General features: G+C 35.4%; 1 protein-coding gene across 1 annotated transcript; it reads left to right on the top strand.

Moving 5' to 3' along the window:
• The first annotated feature begins 9,108 nt into the window (after nt 1-9,108).
• LOC146734555 (all-trans-retinyl ester 13-cis isomerohydrolase-like) lies at nt 9,109-21,820 on the top strand. Its single transcript, XM_085507520.1, has 8 exons — nt 9,109-9,239; nt 15,135-15,304; nt 15,488-15,629; nt 16,338-16,431; nt 16,757-16,871; nt 17,223-17,412; nt 17,742-17,947; nt 21,639-21,820. The coding sequence occupies exons 1-8, from the start codon at nt 9,109-9,111 to the stop codon at nt 21,818-21,820; spliced, it is 1,230 nt and encodes a 409-aa protein (XP_085363646.1).
• The last annotated feature ends 202 nt before the right edge of the window (nt 21,821-22,022 follow it).

Below are 22,022 nucleotides of genomic sequence, written 5' to 3'. Positions count from 1 at the left end.
GTCATCTTGCTAGAAGCTGTGTCACGTAGGTAACTCAGTAGATCATAAACATCCTTTGTTATTCAAATAACAGCACACCTGGTATATTCCTATTCTCCTTCCAAAGTTTAAAACACCATTTGTTATGTAAATTACCCGCACAATTGGCAGATTCCACTGTTTTTCCAGAGTTGAAAACAAGTATTACCTGTCTATCACCTTTATGACAGTTATCACAAGACAATGCACACAATTTCTTTCCGTGATTCCATGCACACTTCCATTTGAAGGGTTTGGGGTAATATGACAAAAAAATAAATAAAGGATGCTGACATATTTGTTATCGCTACAATGAATACAATAATTATCATCATTAGGTAGCAACAATGTTTTTTTAATAATCGGTATATTACTTTCTTGTATTCTTTCAGTACAACTAACAACAAAAATAGTACTAATGTTATTTTAGACGCAAATTTGTGAGAAAACTGAGCACAGCAAGCTGACTTTCAGTTGCCATTCAAAATGCAAACAACCACTTAATTATTTACATAATTCAAATGATGAACAAATTGTGGACAATAGCATTACGTTACTTCAAGTAATCTGTTGTCTCTACAGCTTGGCTGTTTGCTATGGTAAATAAAAGCCCATCTTATCAGCTTCTGTTATATTGTCAGTGTCAAGAGTTTCTGTATACACACATTCATTATTGAAAGAGCAAACGCACAACACCATTTTTTCAGCAAGGCAAAGCAACATCATTTTAACATGAGAAAAAAGAGAGGTCGTCAAAAAAAGTATTTTGAACCCATGAGTGAAGAGAAACGGGTCCGACTGAGTGGGTACAGCCGAAAATTAGATCCTGTTTCAGATGATTTAGAAGACGCTACTTTTGTTCGGAGAAGATTGATTTGTATAGTGACAGCGACACTGTCATTTCCGTTGACGAAGAAGTACGCGCGCACAAGTGACAAACATTCGTTAATTTTAGTGAAATTAGAGTCTTTAAACGAGCAAAGTAGCGACATGCTGGTTTGTTGTTTATGAAAGAAAGGTGGAATTCGGTTAGTGGAAGACATGGACAGACTCCATGGATGGGGTAGCTATTTACACTACCGCACAACTATTAATTCATGGTCTCTTAATTTGCCCACCTATATATTGTATTTTATTATTATTTGTGTCATATTAATTGGCCACGTTCAAAAAAAATAATCAGTATCCTATTAATTTGCCATCAATATCGCTATATAACTTGTTTTCAGTATGTGTTTATCTTGTGCACTTTATCGAGAAGCTGTGACCACCGGCGATCGTCGCAACAAGCACAGCTTTGACCGGAAAAAAATGTTTCATTCACGCACAATAAAAAGTTTTTTGCTGGATAATTATATGGTCATCGAGCAGTGAATATACATTGTGAATATCTATGATAAGCAACAATATTGAAAGAGTATGACAGCCACAGAGTTGAATCGGTATGCGTCCGCCACGTTGGAAATTAAATTCAGTTCTTACAAGGGTCTACTTTATGGACCGCCCGGGTGCGTGAGTTGACGATTTTGATTGGCCGAACGTTTGACCGCTTTTCATAATTCCGTGATTGACGAGATGAGTGGAGCCTGGTTTAATAACAATGGTTAAAAAAACAAGCCCAAGTTACTAGTATGGCTTCGGTGCTGATTGCTGACCACGTAGTTTGCGTTACACTGAAAGGGCACATGACCACGTAAATAGTCGCTAGATTCAGATCGCATGGCTTTCTTTTATTAATTCAAGCCAGTAACGTCAGAGGCAAAAAACAGTCCCCAGCACGCATATCATTTGGTACAGGATATAACTCTTTCTGAGGGATTTTTGACAACGTTTGTTTGGTTACACCGGGATTTTACCGCTGCAGGGACAATATTCAAACTCAGACCTAGTGTGAATTCTTCGTAATGTTTTTGTTGCACTGTGACAGGCAAACGGTGCGTCTTCGGTCTCAAAATAATTTATCAGACGTTACACTGACTACTTCCTGACCCCTTCTAGTCATTGTAGATATTATGAGCTCATTTGAAAATTCAAAGTTGTAAATAGATGGGCACGTGCCAGCTTTGTTTTTAAACGGGATGTGTCGAGCAATACTGACAATTTCCTGTCCCTTTCCAGTCAACAAAAGTGTTTCGTCTTTGCTCAGACAAAAGAAATATTTATTGTTTGTCTGAGGTCTTCGTACACGATATGCTTTTACAGGTGTTTCTCTTGTACATCTCCTTTTTCACGGCGGATTGTTTCAGTTTTTCGCATATCTCCCCTGGCTATGGTGACAAAAACCACGGTTTATAGTAACCGAGCAAAAACAATTTAATAGACCTGACGAAGATGCGTTGAATATCGCAATCACGTGCATATGTTAATTTGGTGACAGTGCAGGAAATGTATTTCTCAGGAACGCGTTAGACAGCGTAGTTGTAACTGCAGTCGCAACTAAACAAAAATGTATGAAGTTCTAACGGTATTGATAATTTAAACTTAAACCTATTGATGATTTAGTTTACATAATCCGCAAATAAACTAGATGCGATTAAGTAATCAGTAAATATACTTGAGTGGGATGACCCACCCATGTTTAGCATAACAAAACATTTGAATTAATGAAGTGAATATGACGCCATGTTGACGAAAAGACAAAAGACAAAAATGTGTTGTCATCCAGGTAAATTTGTTTTTTGTTGTTTCCTCAGTTCATACATCTGCACTGTTTTGAACTTATATAACTTCGAAATAATTAGTATTTATGATAATTATTAGAAAAATAATAACATACATACGTTCATTTACACTTTATAATAACCTTTCACAGCGACATTATTCCTAAAATTCCCAATCAAATGGTTAAATCGCAGCGGCAGAACTTTTTGATTTGTTATTCTGGCAGGGTACAGTTAATCCCTGGGCACATGACCCCTATGTAAACAATCATTTCAAAATATGAATTATCAAATTCCTGAATATTTCAGCTTTCATAAAATATATAGTTTGCTATTAAAATGTTTTGATTTGAGTTGCTCAAATCATGTTGCTACCTTAACACCGTATATTTTGATACTAATAAAAAAATCCCCACTTAAATTGCTTACGAGTTGCACATTGTACTTCTTACTATAGGGTATCATTGAACCGACATCACCTTGATATAACTTGAATTACGACACATAATAACCAGGGAATCAACAACATTATTTATTATTCATTACTAAAATGCAAATAGCTATGACAAGTATCTTGAAAAGTAGTCGCCAACTTATTATGCAAATCGATTTGTGTACATTGTAAACATGTACAATGTACGTGAACCATATCGCATAATCTAGACTAGTTTGGCATACCTCCTTATGAAAAATGCGAATGCACATACAACACATATACAACATACGAGAACGAATAGGTTACATATCGAATATAGCACGTGATGTTGGGATGTGAATGGAACGACTACACTAATTAAGATATTTCAATGTTAACATTTAGAATTGTTTGACTAATTTGGTTTAATTAACAATTGTATCACAATTGTATTATTTGATAAGATAATAGCTAAATATAATGTTCACATCTACAACTGTTGTTCTTGTATTTACGTTTTGCATAAACACAAAAAGTATGTCAGTATAATGGAGTTCATGGTAGATTAACAAAGATGTAAACAGAATTGCTGAGAGGGCCACCTTCTCCGTTAGGTGAACACTGAAATGAAGGACCATACGTATTGTATGTTTGGCAAGCGGTGCAACTTGATGCGCACCATCCTCCATTCTGAACCGCAAACATTCCGTAACCATTATCTAGAGCTACGGCAGCACATTTCTCAATAGGGTTTATGCGTGTTTTGTAGTATCCATCGAGTCGTGCATCAGTACCTTCAAGGGTGGGGATAGCACGTGCATATGTGTCAGTAAAACACCCAATTAAAAAGTAACCTGTAAACAAAGAATACAAACGCATGTATCTAGCAAATATTGAAAATATTGTTTTTGAAATTACTCTAGTAAACATACTAGTAGCTAATATACTTACCACATGTCACCCCGGTACATGGACATAATGGTACATTATATAACGAGCAAACATCACCACAATTAGCAGGACATGGTGTTTCTGCTGTGACTGCAATATATTACAAGACATGGTGTTACATTGTATAAGATATATATGTGTTATAGCATGCTTCTATGTAACTGTGGTGATTTATTTATTTCAATGTATAAATAGATAAGTTTATATTAATTAGGTTCACATGTTAGTAATGTGACAATGCACTCATTTGGAAATACGCTTACCTGTTTGAATTGAGAACATAGTTGTTTTGTTGTCATTGCCTGTAATGATGTTAGTATTATAATAGGTTTTTTTAAAAATTCGATACAATTTTATTCAACAATAACACAACTAGGTATATTATGCGTGTTATCACAACATCAATCCTATCTCGCCTTTTAAAAATATCCTAGACTAAGGCGAACATTCTCACGAGTTTTTGACGTAATATCAACTACTTGTAAACGCTTACCTGTTTGCAACGTCCATTGTTTCTGCATAGTTGAGAACATGGCTGTACCGTTGCCATTGCCTGTGTATAAGATATATATGTGTTATAGCATGCTTCTATGTAACTGTGGTGATTTATTTATTTCAATGTATATATAGATAAGTTTATATTAATTAGGTTCACATGTTAGTAATGTGACAATGCACTCATTTGGAAATACGCTTACCTGTTTGAATTGAGAACATAGTTGTTTTGTTGTCATTGCCTGTAATGATGTTAGTATTATAATAGGTTTTTTTAAAACTTCGATACAATCTTATTCAACAATAACACAAGTAGGTATATTATGCGTGTTATCACAACATCAATCCTATCTCGCCTTTTAAAAATATCCTAGACTAAGGCGAACATTCTCACGAGTTTTTGACGTAATATCAACTACATGTAAACGCTTACCTGTTTGCAACGTACATTGTTTCTGCATAGTTGAGAACATGGCTGTATCGTTGCCATTGCCTGTGATGATGTTAACATTTAAGATTGATACAACTTCGAACCCATTTTTTCAACAATAAGTACTTATATTGTGCGTGTTAACATATAATATCAAACTTATATTTGTGAAAAGCAAACATTGTGTAAGTGTTTGTTTTCACGATTTTCTGAAATATCAGGGTCCAATTGTTGAAATTCACCACTTGTTTGCCTGTAATAATATGCATTAACGTGCTTATTTTATTTGTAAATTCATACATACCCGTTGTCTCTATAGTGAATTGTGCAGATGATGAGATGTGCGATGGCTTTCTTTCACGTGTCGTTTTTAACATTGTTGTTTGCAAATCTGCCTCTATTGTATTCTTCTCAGTGGTTGGATTGAATGTTATATCCTTTATTATGCCTGGTGTCGTCGAAACGGTGAAACCATTGTGCATAAATGAATATTTTTCACGTGAGACAATTCTGCAATCTGCATAGTAACACAAAAGATGGAAAATAAGTGTTGCCTATACATATCCATGGCAACTCAAACACATTATGATAGTGAGCGCTATACTGTCCATTACTACAAAACACATATACTACGTGTACCCGTAATGACGACGGATGGAATAAAAACGCCGTTGGTGCACTCCAAGGGCCAATATTGTTTAAGGCGGAAGACGCCAGGCTTCCTGCAAGACATATGAATAGTTACTACAGGGATAAAGAATTATGTTGTGTTTAGTTCAAGCAATGATACTTTGACCATCTAAACATCCCGAGGTGTCGACAGTACGTATGGGGAATACTAGGCAAATATCGAAAGCGGGTAAGTCGGGAACGGGAATGCACACTAGAGCTTAACCAATGGAGCTAAAATGATCCTCCACCAGAGAAAGGGAAGAGATAATCGACAAGCCGATGGTTGATGCTGCAAATTTCTATGGAAACCAACACATGTTTGAAATGATATCCCACTAAGATACCGATATAGTATCGCTAATATAGTTTTAAGCCCTTAAATCAGTGGGTTATTGTTTGACTAATAATAAGTTATAACTTCTTTTGATTCAAACATCTGTTTTCACTACATATGCGAATATGACACGCCCCTTTGATATGTATACGTAAAAATACATGACGGCAATTGACAGTAAGTATCGTGTTCCATAAACAGTACCACGAGTTATCCCATCTGTTATATGTATAAGTGGTGATTATTTCAAAATAAGAAAGCGAGTTCTAATGAAATAAATGCTTTTAGATATCACAAGAGTTAGGATTAGTCAAGGATAGTTTGCAACTATAATATACACATGTTTTAAATTCTAATCCTATCTGCTTTTCTTACAAATTAAAGTGGAATCTGACGGACATATGCTAAAAGAAGGCCACCCCAGGAAACATACATGTACATTGTAATTATGTTGCAGGCATTCAAACAAAAACTCTTACAATAATACGTAATAACATGGCTGAATGAATCGCAAATGAAATATGTAGTTTACTTTGATCACCTTGTTATACAATAAAATTTGTAATAAAATTATGTCATACTCTATAATAATGTTATCTGTATCGTGTTTCAAATAAACCATGTGAATTACCCATTTCATACAGTTCATAACTGATTCCCTGTACGCATGTCTCTCACTCATATTGCAATTCAATGTTTAATTTAATCAAGTTCAATATTACGCGGCTGCTTTGCTCTTTGATGTCTTCTTGATTGTAGTAGTTAATCCCGTCAGTCTGAATTGTTATATGCATTTTTGAGTTCCCATGGGAGTGTTACGACACGCCCTTTTTCCGAAATATTATTTTTACTGCTTTGAACATGAATGAAGGTTTAAATCTACTCGCAAACTGTCATCTGTCAAGAGAGTCTAAGCTGAGCTTCTCAGATGAAGTTTTCATCAAACAGCTCAATATCTTAAATTTCGGAATTAACATCACAAGTATGGGGTGGTTATAACACAAATATACACTCTCACCCAGGGTGATGGTCGTGCCGATATACAACAATTTTACCCATATTTTCGAGGACACTGATATCAATAGTTCTTGGAAAGATCATTTCAAATTGAACATCGCTTGAACTTATAACAGATGAGATGGTTTGGAGGGATAAACAAATATAGTATTGTTTTATAGAACATAATACTTACCATCACGAGTTATGTATTCGTATGTATACAGATCAAAAGGGCACATCAATTCACTTATGTTGTAAAAATATAAGATGAAACAAAAAATTGAACACAGCCGTCTGACCTTTTGAAAGATATTTCCGAAAACCACCATAAGGTCGAGGGCCGACTGGTGTTTGTAAAATTATGCCAACAGAGAGGGCAAATAATGTCAAAGCGTACAGATTTATATCTCAAAGCGTGCCGACTTATATCTCAACAAACCGGAGGCTACGTTGCAAAATATAAATATCATCTAAAAAGGTTTACAAATTATAGCGTTTAACAATTTTCTTTTGAATACAACTGCACCGGTCTACTCTGGGTATAAATAAGAATGGACTTAGTTTAAAGAGAATATCTATATTACAAACAATTGACACACGTACAAAATTACACCAGGTTAACGGAGGTAAATTTAATTTAATTTCAACACTAAATTGTCCTTGTTCAACATTCACTATAAAATACACGCGCTTTCAAATTTGAAAGCAGAACAGAAGCATACAGTCACAAATCACAACCACACTGTTCTCCACCAAATGTACATAGTGCTACAATTACTCAGTGTGGCGTCATCAGAAACTTGACACAAAATGACAATCATGTCTTCTGTTAGCAATATATTTACATATATGTGCAATATCATGAACATATTTAAACATTGAACAGTTTGTAACATACATCACATACTAATTCTAACATATATACGTTTAGCTTGCACTTGAATTGTGTGGAAATGGGGAAATACTAATAACCTTCTTAAAATAATGTCAACGCTAATATATCACATGAACAAACATATAGATATACATTCAAGGATTCCCATTGTTGTTAAAACAATTCTGAGGACGTGTAGAAAATATTAAGCACATGCGTTGTATAAGTAATACTTGCCAGTCCTCATAAATCCAAGTATATATACACTGGGGAAAATGAGTATAACTACTCCAATCACAATTGGTAGAATTACGGCATTGCGGTGTTCACGATCGCGTGGTTCCATGATTACAGTCTAGGTTATGATAGGCATGTGGTACACGTATGAAGCATCGACGCATGCGCTATAACATCACAGAAACAGTGAAAAAAATGAGCAATATTGTTATTGTATGAAAAAATTAGGGTGGACAATCGCTGTGTTGGTTGGTTGATGTAATATCATTAGCTAAACATAGTGTGTAAAAGAAAAAAGGCTTACTTTGGAAAACGTTGCAGCTAAACATAATATACCAAAACAAATAACATTTATTGTAATTTTAGCTACGAGTGAAAGGCAGGTTTATGAGGTACAATGAACCGTTGATTGGAACTCGTATTACAGCGATGAGAGGTAAAATTAATTGTCGTCCAGCATTGAATAGAATTGCCTAACAGAGACACGTTTGCAGGTGTCGTTTGATTGTGGGTGTGTAGGTTCGAATCGTCATGTTTTTGAATATTATTTACAGAAAAAATTAAAGATCTTATTCAGACTACACATGTTAACGTTGCATTTACAGCGTATAGTGGACGTGCTTCTTCGTTAATCACAGTACTGCGTCTTTCTCGAGAGACGCAAAGTACACAAGAATTAGAAAACGATTTTAAGAATACCTTCTTCTTCTAGTTATACTAATGTACATCAATTATACATCAAACAAAACTAACATATATTACATTACATGTGTGTGTAATCTTGGTAAAAATTCGATATACCCTGTATAAATATAACATCTCAATAATGAAATGATTTTGTTATCACTTATTATTAAATATCTGTAGTCTTTACTTTGTCTTTGTTTAACACATTGCAAGACTGAGACACTGAAGGATTTACAATGGAAACTTAATTTGTATATGTTGCTGACTCAACAACTTTAATTTTATTTTATTTAGGGCGCTTCGAATCATTAATTGCAACACACATATAACCTGATGATGAACAACAACTTCAAGGATCTAGTAGAAAATGATGATGTATGTGAGGCCCTTATCAAGAAAGGCAGTGTTATCCTTAACACCACATGTACAGCTTCAACGACACAGTTTCTAGTTACAGTCATTTCCAGGTAAATGAAGCGGACCATACTGGAGCAATTCCCAGTGGTTCACTATATTCACCCTAGCACATAACACGGTTCCCGAATTTGTGTTTGGTTTATTTGTTGGTACATTTCCTTCTATACAAACCTAATGCCTCTGCCTTGACCAATGGAACGTACATTTTGTATTCAACTATTATGTGGTCAGTGACTAACTGACTGAAAGACTTATATTCTGTTTAGTGATGAGAGAAAGCTATAAAAACGGTTTACAAAGCCTAGAAATACAGGCCAAAATTACATGTGCTGTACATGAAAAGGAAAGGCCACTGAGAGAAACAATAGATCTAACATCATGAGTGTGGCAGACCGCAAATTGTTGATACAAATCTCCTAGAATATTCTAGTGTAAACCCCAAATACAGCTGAAATCCTGAAAAATAAGTTTGTCAAAGGGTTCAGTAAAAAACATTGACATCCAGCCAAAAACATTATTGAGAAGTTTGGAGAGGAATCAATTGAGAACTCGCCACTCCTGAATACCTAGTCTTAGTGGGGAAAAAGTGAACCACTTTATCGAGAGTGATGATGTTTACAAACGTTTTGTATTGTGCCAGATTTTCGCACCTGGTACAACATACATTATGATAATAGTGGTGGCGTTTATTTTATTAATTTAATTTTTAAGTTTAATGAGATCAAGTCAATTTTTACTTCAATTTTCCTGGATTTCCGTCAACCAAATAGTTGTCTTCTTTGAGCTCTCTTTATTTTGTTTTGTAACCCCCAAAACACATCTCCCTGAATTTTGCAATCTTGTGGTAGGGGTGATTGAACGCCCATATTACCAAACGACTGGGGACCAGACTATATTTTTTATAAAACTGCATAAATCCGTATGGCTAATCAGAGTTGGCATATCACGTGATAATTGGTTCTATTGATGTAGAAGGCCTTACGAATATGTGAGTTTGCACAAATTATTAAAATAGCCATTTTTACTCTATTTTAACTTTATTACACTCTCCAGGTTGAATTGATGTAACTATTCAAATGTTAGTTTGGTGGAATTGTAGCACGATCTCTGCGATTTGATTGGACAATGCATCCTATGTATTGCCAAAAAGTCGCACTTAAATGCACATATATGAATATGAGCTGTTATGGAATACAATACTCAAATATTGGCTGGGGAAGATGAGGGAGCTGTAGCCTGACACACAAATATGATATATAAAATTGAATCTGAATATCGTTCTTGCTCTCAGGGAAATAGAAATTTAATTTACATATCCCATGTATCAAATAGAAGAAACAATCGGATTAGATTTCCCCCATTTTTACATTATCGGCGTAACTAACATTCACTAATTTTCCATACTTTAAGTTATTATAGGGAAACAGTAAAGCTGGAACAATATATATTGAAAATTCAAAATGCCCCTCAATATCAAAGTGATCTACCAATGTAGACTAACTTACATTTAAATCAAATTACAATATACTACATCTTCTGCATAATCAATGATTGTGAAATTAGTTGAGAGTAGAGTGTTATTATTTTGTGTGTTGTAATTGTAATGTACAATGCCCAGTTAGCTAGCGATGCTAGCCCAGCTGCAGAATTAGGATAGATAGCTCCACACAGCTCCAGGCCAGTGTCGTACGTTACAGTCCAGCTCCAGTGCAGTTCAGCGCAATCGTCGACGTGGCAGCTAGCAAATGTTTTCAACTTGAAGATTAGTCTGTCCAATACGGGACTGATAGAGGCAAGACATCTTGCAGTGGTTCTATGCCGTAAACCAACCTGTGTTTCACGAGAAAGAGTGGTTTGCCGAGCTTGTCAATTTCTCTACATGGGCAAGTTTGAAGTAGCGTGAGATTACGGTTAGTGTTTTTGTACACAGTATTAATTCAGACCTTGTCATTTGGAGCTATATAACTTATTTCGTCGTCGATGTTACAGTGTACGACCGAAATCTCGAAACTACATGGTGCAAATTTCGGAACTCGGTAGAGTAGGCAATTCCGAACTGGGCTATTATTGTTACTATAACGTTTATTGCAAATTGTTAATTACTCCTGTTAATTGTCTATGATTATTGTCTTATTAGTTATTAAATTAGTATAATTTATTTGTCATATTTTAGATGTGTGTCTTTGTTTGACCTCCAGTGTTGCGTTCTGGAGTGCGGTATATTGACGGCTAGGTTCGCGGGTGACTAACCCGTTCGTAACAGTGAAAAACAAAGTAGTTCTTGGACATTCATTTGAGAACGTTCATAATATTCTGAATACAATACAATTTTGCTAAAATTCAGGATAAATTTTGTAACGCACATTTCAAGTGAATCCTGAAAACACAGGCATATAAATCATTGAGTTCAACTGTTATGAACGTGACTTCCAATATATCACGCAAATTGTTACTATAAGATAACTGTCAGGGCGCTTCTTAAACAACTGGTTTTATTCGGATGCCTTTATTTATACGACAGGAAACATAAAAAAGCTTGAAACAGGCCAATTGTTCTACTCATCCGCAGTTCACTATTCTGGTAACGTAAATTTCACGATGGTGAATTTATTTCACATTTCTAAAATGTATACGGGTAAGGCAACCTACATCTCACCACAGACATTAGCTAGCCTTTATGCTTATTTTAAACAATGTGGACTGGTATCATAGCGTTTCTAACAAACATGTATTGTATATTATACAACTTACAGTTGATAAAGAAATTATATATTGTTCATATTATAGAGCGCATCAATTAGTCCATCAGGCCATTTAGGTGTGCATTTCATTTGAACTTGGAGCATCGACATTTCCATCAATAACATTTGCAATAATATAGTATATTTATAACTCATTGTAACTATCTAAATGGTATGTTATTTTAGGCGCTTTCTAAAATATAACATGACAGCCGCAAATCAAAAAAAATCTAAAGACAAGTTTAAATTAATTGAACAGAATGGACAATGCATATTCACAAAATTAACACTAACATACAAAGAGAAAAAAATTGATTCCACAGGGAGCCCGGGAACTATGATCAACTTTAGGCACTCCCTGTGAGCGGGGGGGGGGGGGGTATCGGCTGGTATCTAGTGTAAGAAATACACAAGGGATGAAAGCACCAGCGAGCTCATATTTTTTTAAACTGGAAAAACAGAACAGAAAGCCAAAGCCTTACCTATATTTTACCTCTATCTGCAGAATAAATCAAGAAAACTGGACTATCTGTAATTAACTAATGTGTATAGCTTTGAGTCAACCTTGTATTTCTACGTGTTCGTGTGAGCAGGCGAGTCAAAGGTTCCTGAACACACGCTATAAGTAACGACGTCCCCACCATGCCAGTGAGTCTCACATGATTAACTCAGTAACATAGGCGGTGGCACGAGATGTGTGCATAAGGGGACAAGATCTGTTCACTAACCTTGCGCCGCAGGCGCGACCTTACACGGGGGTCCGGGGCATGCTCCTCTTAAATTTGGAAATCTAGATTCTCTGAAACGCTATTTCCTAAATTTGAGGGTCACATTTTGCTGATACAAAGGATTTCAGCTTGATTTTGGAGGGGCGACGCCCTTCCAAAATTTTTTGAGGAGGCGACCGCCCCTCTGCCCCCCCCCTGTGCAGCCGCCACAAAGGTAATACTGATTATGTCAGCTAGGAGTAGTTACTTAGTTGTTAACAAAATATGTTTTTACTTGGATCGATGACACTTAACAACCTACCACTTTGACCATAGTTACCTGACCCAAGCGAACAGCGAACGCTTGACAATATACGAGGGGGAATACAGTAACATACAATATATTTGTCACTCACACACGAATGGCACACGGAAAGTGACGCGGATGGAATACCTGTATTAGGTGACTACTCCATCTATCGTTATTCACACAATAGGTAGTGACCATCAGTTACATCTATGGAAAGCAATTCGGGACGTCGGATGGATTAATAAAATACCAGCAGAGAAACATACAGAGTTGAATGTCCATTCGACGTGTGAGGTATCGGCTATTCAGTCTGTCAACGGCATAATATTTACTTAACTAGGTGGGAGTAATAGGGGGCGAATCATCACATCTTCATTACGATGACGGCTTCATGATCGACAGACATACAGACAAAACATTCCTTCACATTTCTAAATCAATGTCAAACAGACATACAACCTACGATTCATTTGGCATTGGTAGAATTGTTTCAACTGAAGGCGTTGCCCGAATATCATGCTGCCTCTAAGTCCATGTATCTTTCAGTGACTATCCAGTAAATAAACCCAACAGCGTCTTACCTCCAATTGACCTTTTGTATCTGGTCAAATAGTCATCACAGTTTCAGGCGTTATCATATGACCGAACGATTAATCTCTAAAGATAGCGTGACCGATTCATAGTTATTGGCAGTTCTAACACTTCACATCTCTCTTGGTCACCATCGACCAAACACTTACAGGTTGGTACTATATTATTTAAAACGTGACATTGTTTTTAATTTAAATATGATTTGGCGGCACAAAATATAGACAGAATATGCAATATCTGATCAGTGTGAAATTCCCCAGCTGGTCACATTGGTCCGCCCAGAACGCATTTGGACAGATAATACGTAAGATCACAATAGTGATTATTAGTGTGTTAATTTGTAGAAATTGAAAATGATATTTTTTTAATGATGGCACGTACACATTTACATGAGTTTTCAGAGCTGTGACACTGGTCATGGGAGTGTTGTTAATTCAACCCACTTAACATTGATGTAACATAATGATGTGGTTTTTCTACTGGCACTCGCGCTTTCTAACATTCACAAATTTCATTTACGTTGAAATGTGGTATATAAGAATCAAATATAATTTTTAACATTGAAGTATTTATCAACTTATCATATTATCGTTGACCGTTACAAAGATCACATTCAAGGACGGTGTCACTTAAACCAATAGTAAAATAAGGCATGGGCAATCCCGTTTGTTTAGCCTATCAGTTCTTATATCTAGTAAACATTGCAGAGCAGCAAGATTATCATTAGATCTCATAAAATAACGCGATATATATTCATATTCCAATCAACTATCGCGAGACATAGATAATTCTTTTTACCTCCATGACCACACTGAAATTCAAAAGTGGCATTTACGGAAGAATTTAGCGAATCTGTGGACGATAGTTACGAACAACGCGTAAAACACGTACTATGAAGTCGAACGCGACAAAAATACCACACCCTAGTTTTTACCGATAACCGGCTTACGCTGATATCCTGAGTGATATCATGTATATGACACCAGCTATCCCATGTTTCGGTACCCCTGAACACACAAAAAAAACAAAAACTGTTAATGCACAAAGTGGTATGATCGCTCGAAACGCAGCGAAAAAATGTCGGAAACCATCCGCAAAATCTGCAACAGTGAGAAATATCGTTTCAAAGTAGCTCAGTATATACTATTTGAGGTAAACACTAAGACATTCAGGTACTTGCAACTCGCCAAAATGTTGCTCGATTCTTAAAATTCTTACAAAGCTGCAAAGGTCAAAATTTCCAGAACTCATCTCTTTTTTTTTTTAAATATCTGGATCCATTGTACGACGAAATAGGCAATTTCCGATAAAGCGCGAAATTTGCAGAATATTCGGTGTTCGGTAAACTTCGACGGTTTCTATGTCAATACCACTTAGCGTGGCACACCTAGCATATACAATTAAGCCCATTAACACCTTAAACAATAGGCGTTGCCAGTCTGTTGTATTAGTAGTCTGAGCTTAAAAAGAACTGATAACATTACTGACCTCGTCTGAGATTTTGAGCGTTGCACTTAATATGTTATATGTTAACAGAAACATTAAACACGTTAAGATTACTGACACTCCTGTTAACATATGTCACATTGCTTTCAGGATGTTATCTCGTATGCTATTCAAAATGATTGTGTCATGTCTGTTTGCATCTATGGTAAATTGCTGGGATGTACCAGACAACATATACGATACTTACTTCGGGACAATCTCGAGGGAAAGACCGTATATGCCGACTGAAATACATGGGGAGATACCAGACTGGATTGAAGGTATGACAAGTATTTAAAGGGCGGTGGTCGTTTTATGTAAATAAACAATGTATTTTACACGCGTTGTATACGTCGCTATGAGTTCCCCTTTAATGTTACGCATAAGCTCATGGGTACAATTAGTTAATAAAGTCGTGATTAAAACGTAATTTTTCAGTAACGTACACTTACCAAATTTTACAGGGTACCTTTTAAAGCAATCTGGTGGTACATATGGTAACTGGAGTAACCCTGAACTTGGATCCAAAATTACCCACGCGTTTGATGGATTAGGAACAGTGGCATCGTTTAAAATGCGTGATGGTATGGTGGAATACGGAACTAAGTATGTTATATATCAATCGATTCACCCATATTCTCTTCAGTAATAAAATGATTAAATTGGCATTAGTTCTATGCTAGCGGGTTCGCTTGCATTGTCTCGTCTTATATCAGGCATCGTATAATGACGTGTGTTTTGTTCTGAGTTTGGAAGAATGAAACTTACCAACGTTCTATTTATTCCTAATATTTTGCCCCCATATTTTCGTCGTTGTTGATGATAGTACAGTTAGATGAACATGTCAACAAATAAATATGACTTCGATTGATGTGACAGTGTGAAAATCGATATTTCTCGATTTCAAATTCTTCTTAAAGTCGAGTGAGTGTTTTGCTCAATCATTTAGTTTCGGAATTCACACGCAATTCACAAATGGATGGCAGCTTCAACAACACGCTTTCCTGTAAAATTGTTACGATATTGCGTTATTGTCTTTTATAGTCAATATAAATAATATTTATTTAGTATATTCAGCCTCACGTCTTTAAGGGTGTATGTTTGAAATCGCGAAGTTTCAAGTGATAGCTTAAATGGTAGTCGTCACGCCACGCATGCGCGAGATATAGGTCAAAAACAAAAACATCAATACTGGTTCATTATCGAAATTGTGAATACTATGGCTCAACATGAAGCTAGATTTGTGCTATTTGTAAACAACGAGCATTTTCCGTGAAACCAGATTAGTACATTTGTGTATGTTCATTTTTCCAGATTTTATTTGACTCAAAGCTATAAAACGTGGGATTATTATGAGTGGGATATGGACGTATCTAAGGTCGCTTGGGCAACGACGTATTCTCCTATTGTATGTATAGTTAAATCCATAGTTACCTGAGTGAACATGAGTACTCGGTCTCTTGAATTGCGACAGGAATTGAAAATCCATTAAAATAAATCGCACAGACTTCGTTATACCAGAATAAAGTAATGATGACACAATCGATATTGTTTTCATTTGTAGTCTTCATTGGATGGGAACTGCTTTTTTTTACATATTTGATATAGTCGATTTGAAAGCCACATATCTACACCATTTTCACATTACTGAACACTTCCTCACGCCGACTTATAAAGAAACACAATGTGTCAATCATTCTTTACTATTATTCTGAGTTCACGTTCTCATGTAGCACCAAGAACAGTTCGAAAAATGGTCAATTTTCAGCGATTATTCTGCCCTTAATCCAAATATTGTTTTCTGGAAGATTGGAGATAATGTCGAAACCGTGACAGACGCTAGTTTCGGTTAGTTACCGGTATAGTTTTTAAAATCTTTGTGTATATGCATTAAGACTGTACAACTACGGTGGTGAAACATAACAAATATTGGGTTGTAATATTGGAGTTAAAGCTATGTTGGTTAAAGCTATGGAGTTATGATGGACAATAAGCCGTAAACAGCGCTTGTAAATTATATTTTTTGAACAAAATCAAACGACAGCAGCAAGACGAACGAGGCACATTAAACGTACAATTCATTTTGTTAGTTTTGACGTACATTTGATCACAGCGCAAGGCTGAATTTTTCCGAATCTATCTATCTAATTTCCTTATCGCCTGTGCTTGAATATATACAAGTTAACATGTCATTCATAGGACTATGGATCGATCTTGAGACTCTTGACACCAAGGGAGCATATCCGTTCAAAGATGTTAACTTCGGGCTGCCTCCATATATGGTGAATTTGAATAATCCGGCACACGAACACACTGACGCCGACGGTGTAACACTGTATAGTTCTGAACTCATGTTTGATATGCGTGATAGTGAAAACATCAATGCGTGGTATGTATAATATAAAGTAAAATATATTGTATATAAGTGCATATTGTTATTGTGTCACAGAGGGCGCACTAGCTCTGCAAAAAATGTTCACACGTAATAGGCACGAGACCATGCTTTGTGTGGAGGTTCCCGAGATGAGTGGATTGCGCAAATATTTAAATGTATAAAATAATGTGCCCGAAAAAGATTTCCCAAAATAAACCACAAACAACTGATGCGTCAATATAATTGTGTTTGTACAACACAAACACAATTACTTAATTAAATAATTTATTCATTAAGTTTTTATGCAGTGTCGTGAATAAATTTATTCATTAATATATTCAAAGGCGAATGGTGTATAAAATCCAGAATGACGAACGGATACCTTTAGCGTCTTACTTAGCAGGCGGTCCCTTCAATCTGAGCCAGTGTGTAGATGATGGTTACCCTGACTTTGATCTACCCGGTGGTTACCTCCATTCTTTTGCTATTACTGAGAATTATTTTATTATTCCAACATCGAATTTTTTCATGGATGTATGTAAAAACCTACGTGAGTTGACTATATTGTTTACTACATTGGTATTTGTATAACAAAATGATATAACCAAGAAGTCAGACTTTTTTACAGAATACACAAGTACTGAATAAATAATCATTCCTCACTTTTTTTTCACAAAACAATTCTGTTATTTAAACATTTATGCACGTTTATCATGGACTTGAATCTTTAACATTTGTTCACTTGCTATACATTGATGTATTTTTTCAATCGATGTAGATTTGTTAGCGTGGTTTCGATAATCAACATTATTATTCTGCACATGTTTTTAAAGCTATGACATTATTGAAACACAATTTACAGACACTGTGAAATTCAACTGGTTCGGGAGATCATGATGCGTGATTCCCTTTGAAAAACGTTATTGCCACGTAGGGATAATTCTGAAGGGCGACTATGAATTCGCACATTTTCTGAATGGAATTTTACGCATACAGCACAATGTATATTACAGTGTATACGCTGGAAATGCATCTCAACACACTATATGTTTACTGCTCACTTGATTGAATGGAGTCAACCTTTCTCTCCCTAACTGTGGCCTTCTTCAGTGACTACAAATGATAATGAAATTGTATCATTATAACTGAAAATAACAGGCAAAATATAAAATGAATACGAAATAAATCTCAAAAAATGTGAAATTGTAACAAAGAAAACAAACAAATGCTGTAAAACATCATGCCGCAGGGGTAGGAGTGTATGATTGTAGCTCTTAGCGTATGATGCGCCCTCACTGTCCACTATTGATCCTTTGGTGTATGGGTAGTTTGCTTGCAGCCATTTTGCCATCGAAATGGTTCTAGTTTTTTGCGTAGCTTGTTTTCGCATTTATTTATTTTTTATTACGCCTATAAATAACATGTCGTTTATAGGGTGGTCGATGCTATTGAAATGTATGGCTACTGATGTGTCTAGATTGAGTCATACTGTTGCAAGGTGGTTGTTAAATCTGTCGTTTCTTTGTCTCCCCTACGTATGTGATTAAATATATTACATTTCTAATGTTGCATTTTATGTGATAATTTACTCTGATAAATGTTAGTTTTGTGTGAACATTTACATATTTAACATCAAAAACTTCAATATTAAACAAATACCACGTTCCCATCTTTACGTACTGAATCAGTCACCAAGTTGTCAAAAATGCCATCTCGGATCAACCTAATGTTACCTGTCGGATCAATATGAATTCTGACATAATATTTTTTAAATGATATGCAAATGTGGTGAATATGTCGTCTATGAAACATAAATTATACAAAGTGGTTGGATGATGGTGAACATGATAATAGTAATGTGTGGAGATTTGTCCATGTATTGCCAGGCGCATTAGTTATTGTTGTTAAACTGAAAACTATTGTTATTAAGTATAAGTGTTAGCCAATTGGTAATGTTAGAGGTTGATGGAAGTAGAACCTGTCTAAGATCAACTGTCTACTTGGGGTTTTGTATAGTGTTAACTTTGTTAAACCTAGTTGTTCAAAATTGAATTTAGAAAACCATCATAGCAAAGAATAGCTAAATCAAATTTTAAATAAATGACACTATCCAGCCATATTTATTGACTAGAAAGTTTTTAAACCAAGTAAAATATACACACTGAATGGTGACAAAACCCAAAATAGATGCACATGTATTATTTACACTCTTATTCAATAGAGCGCCGACCCAAAATACTCGCCAAAAACATTTTCTTTAAATACACGTTCATTTCTATAAGGTAATGTTCTAAAAATGTGCTTTACTTTATTTTTACACGTTTTATACGAGTTTCGCGTGTTTAACAACCGACCAATACAACCACACTCCGGATTATTTTTGTGCACACTTTCGCTACCACGGTTGACTACTACTATCAACTCCCTCTTTTCACGTTACGTTGTTGTTAAATTATTATTTCCTACACTGACACTAACAACAATAACACAAGCAATATTTAGGTTTGTGGGTCGCACATGCATAGCGATTGCGAGGTTGTAGCCTGGGCTGAAGAAAAAACATCAAAAGACTCCCAGGTCCCAGTGAATATTTAAGATAGTTACACTGAATACAAACTAGCAGCCTGTTGGCTGATATAGCTCCGCTGTTTGTGATGCATGCTCTGAAAGCAATGACTAAAAAGCAATTTAAATTTAATGCTAGCGTCTTTAATATCGCAAGACACCAACTTTCTTGATTTTGTTGCAGAGAATATTTCACTAAAAGTAGAGATTTTAAGATATCTTTACGAAATGGACAAATCTAATAGAGGTCTACCCAAGCTGCATGTGTACAAGTATCGAATAATTTGGACTACTGGTTTTGAAGGACAAGTCAAAAATATGTTTTTTGATGAACAATGACGAAAATATTTGCTAAAAATAGAGAATTGAAGATGTTGACAGGAAGTGAACAAGTCTGACAGAGATCCACCCAAGGTCGACCTACAAATGAAGTTATAAAGCAGGTTAGAGGTTTTCAAGAACAAGTTGAAAAAAACATTTTTTACCAAAAATGACAAAAATATTCACTAAAATTAGAGAATTGAAGATATCGTCATGAAATTAACAAATCTGACTGAGATCCGCCCAAGGTACCTACAAATAAATTTACAAAGCAATCAGGTTAGAGGTTTTCAACAAGAAGTTGAAAATAACATTTTTACGAAAAATGACACAAATATTCACTAAAATTAGAGATTTGAAGATATCGTCATGAAATTACAGGATCTGACAGAGATTCACCCAAGGTACCTACAAATAAAGTTACAAATTAAGCAATTGGATTAGCAGTTTTCAAGAAGAAGTTGAAAATAACGTTTTTGATTACAATTACAAAAATATTCATCAAAATTAGAGAATTGAAGATATTGTCACAAAATCAACAAATCTTACAGATGTCCACCTGATATACCTACATATACAATATCAAAGCAATTGGACAAGCAGTTTTCAAGGAGAAGTCGAAAATATAATTTTTTAACAAAAATGACAAAAATATTCATCAAAATTAGAGAATTGAAGATGTCGTCACAAAATCAACAAATCTGACAGAGGTCCACCTGATGTACCTACATATACAATATCAAAGCAATCAGACTAGCAGTTTTCAAGGAGAAGTCGAAAATATAATTTTTTACCAAAAATGACAAAAATATTCATCAAAATTAGAGAAATGAAGATATCATCACGAAATGAACAAATCTGAGAGAGGTCCACCCAAGGTATGTACATACCAAGTATCAAAGCATTTGGGCTAGCGGTTTTCAAGAAGAAGTCGAAAATAGCATTTTTGACTAAACATGACACAAATATTCGCTATAAATAAGACAATTGAACATATCCACATGAAATGAACAAATCTGAGAGAGAACCACCCAAGGTACCTTCCTAGAAAGTTTCACAGCTGTACAGTTTGTGGTTTATAAGAAGAAGTCAAAAATGTAAAGTTGACGACGGCGACGTCGACGGACGCCGACGGACAATCAGTAATACTATAAGCACCGCTTGACTTCGTCGACAGCGGAGCTGAAAAAATCAACTCTACGAACAAAATATACGACAACATTAAACGAAATGGTTAACCTTATCAGGTGCAATCAGACAAAGTTGTTAGCAGGCGAATAACACATTGTGGCGACAAGCTAATACAATTAAATGTTTATGAGTTTTATAGCATTTTATGTTGCTGTGTATATTAGGTAAACGTCAGCGCTTTCACGATAATTCATTCGCCAAATATCTACCAGCCAAATCACCGAGTGAAAAGAAGCAACGAGGATATGGATCAAGCTTCGCTGACGTAATCATACAGACACATCACGTGATCCTGAAACCCGCAACAACTCATTGTGTACAACTTGCCATTATGATTCATGAATAATTACCACGTGACGTCTTAATTTAAAAACTACAGGAGTTGTAATTTAAATATTCAATCTAGTCATTAGTAATACCTGTACAAAAATATTCAACTGTGAGCAAATTCATTAATCGTATAAACAATTGACAGAACAAAGTCTGGGCTAAGTAAATGTTATCGAAGTAGAATGAAAATATAAGTCAAATTTCAACAATGCATTCCA

The sequence above is a fragment of the Saccoglossus kowalevskii genome, chromosome 14 (genome assembly GCF_978046115.1).
Source record: "Saccoglossus kowalevskii chromosome 14, keSacKowa6.1, whole genome shotgun sequence".
In the NCBI taxonomy this organism is placed as follows: domain Eukaryota; kingdom Metazoa; phylum Hemichordata; class Enteropneusta; family Harrimaniidae; genus Saccoglossus; species Saccoglossus kowalevskii.
This window is presented reverse-complemented; position numbering and strand designations above follow the sequence as displayed.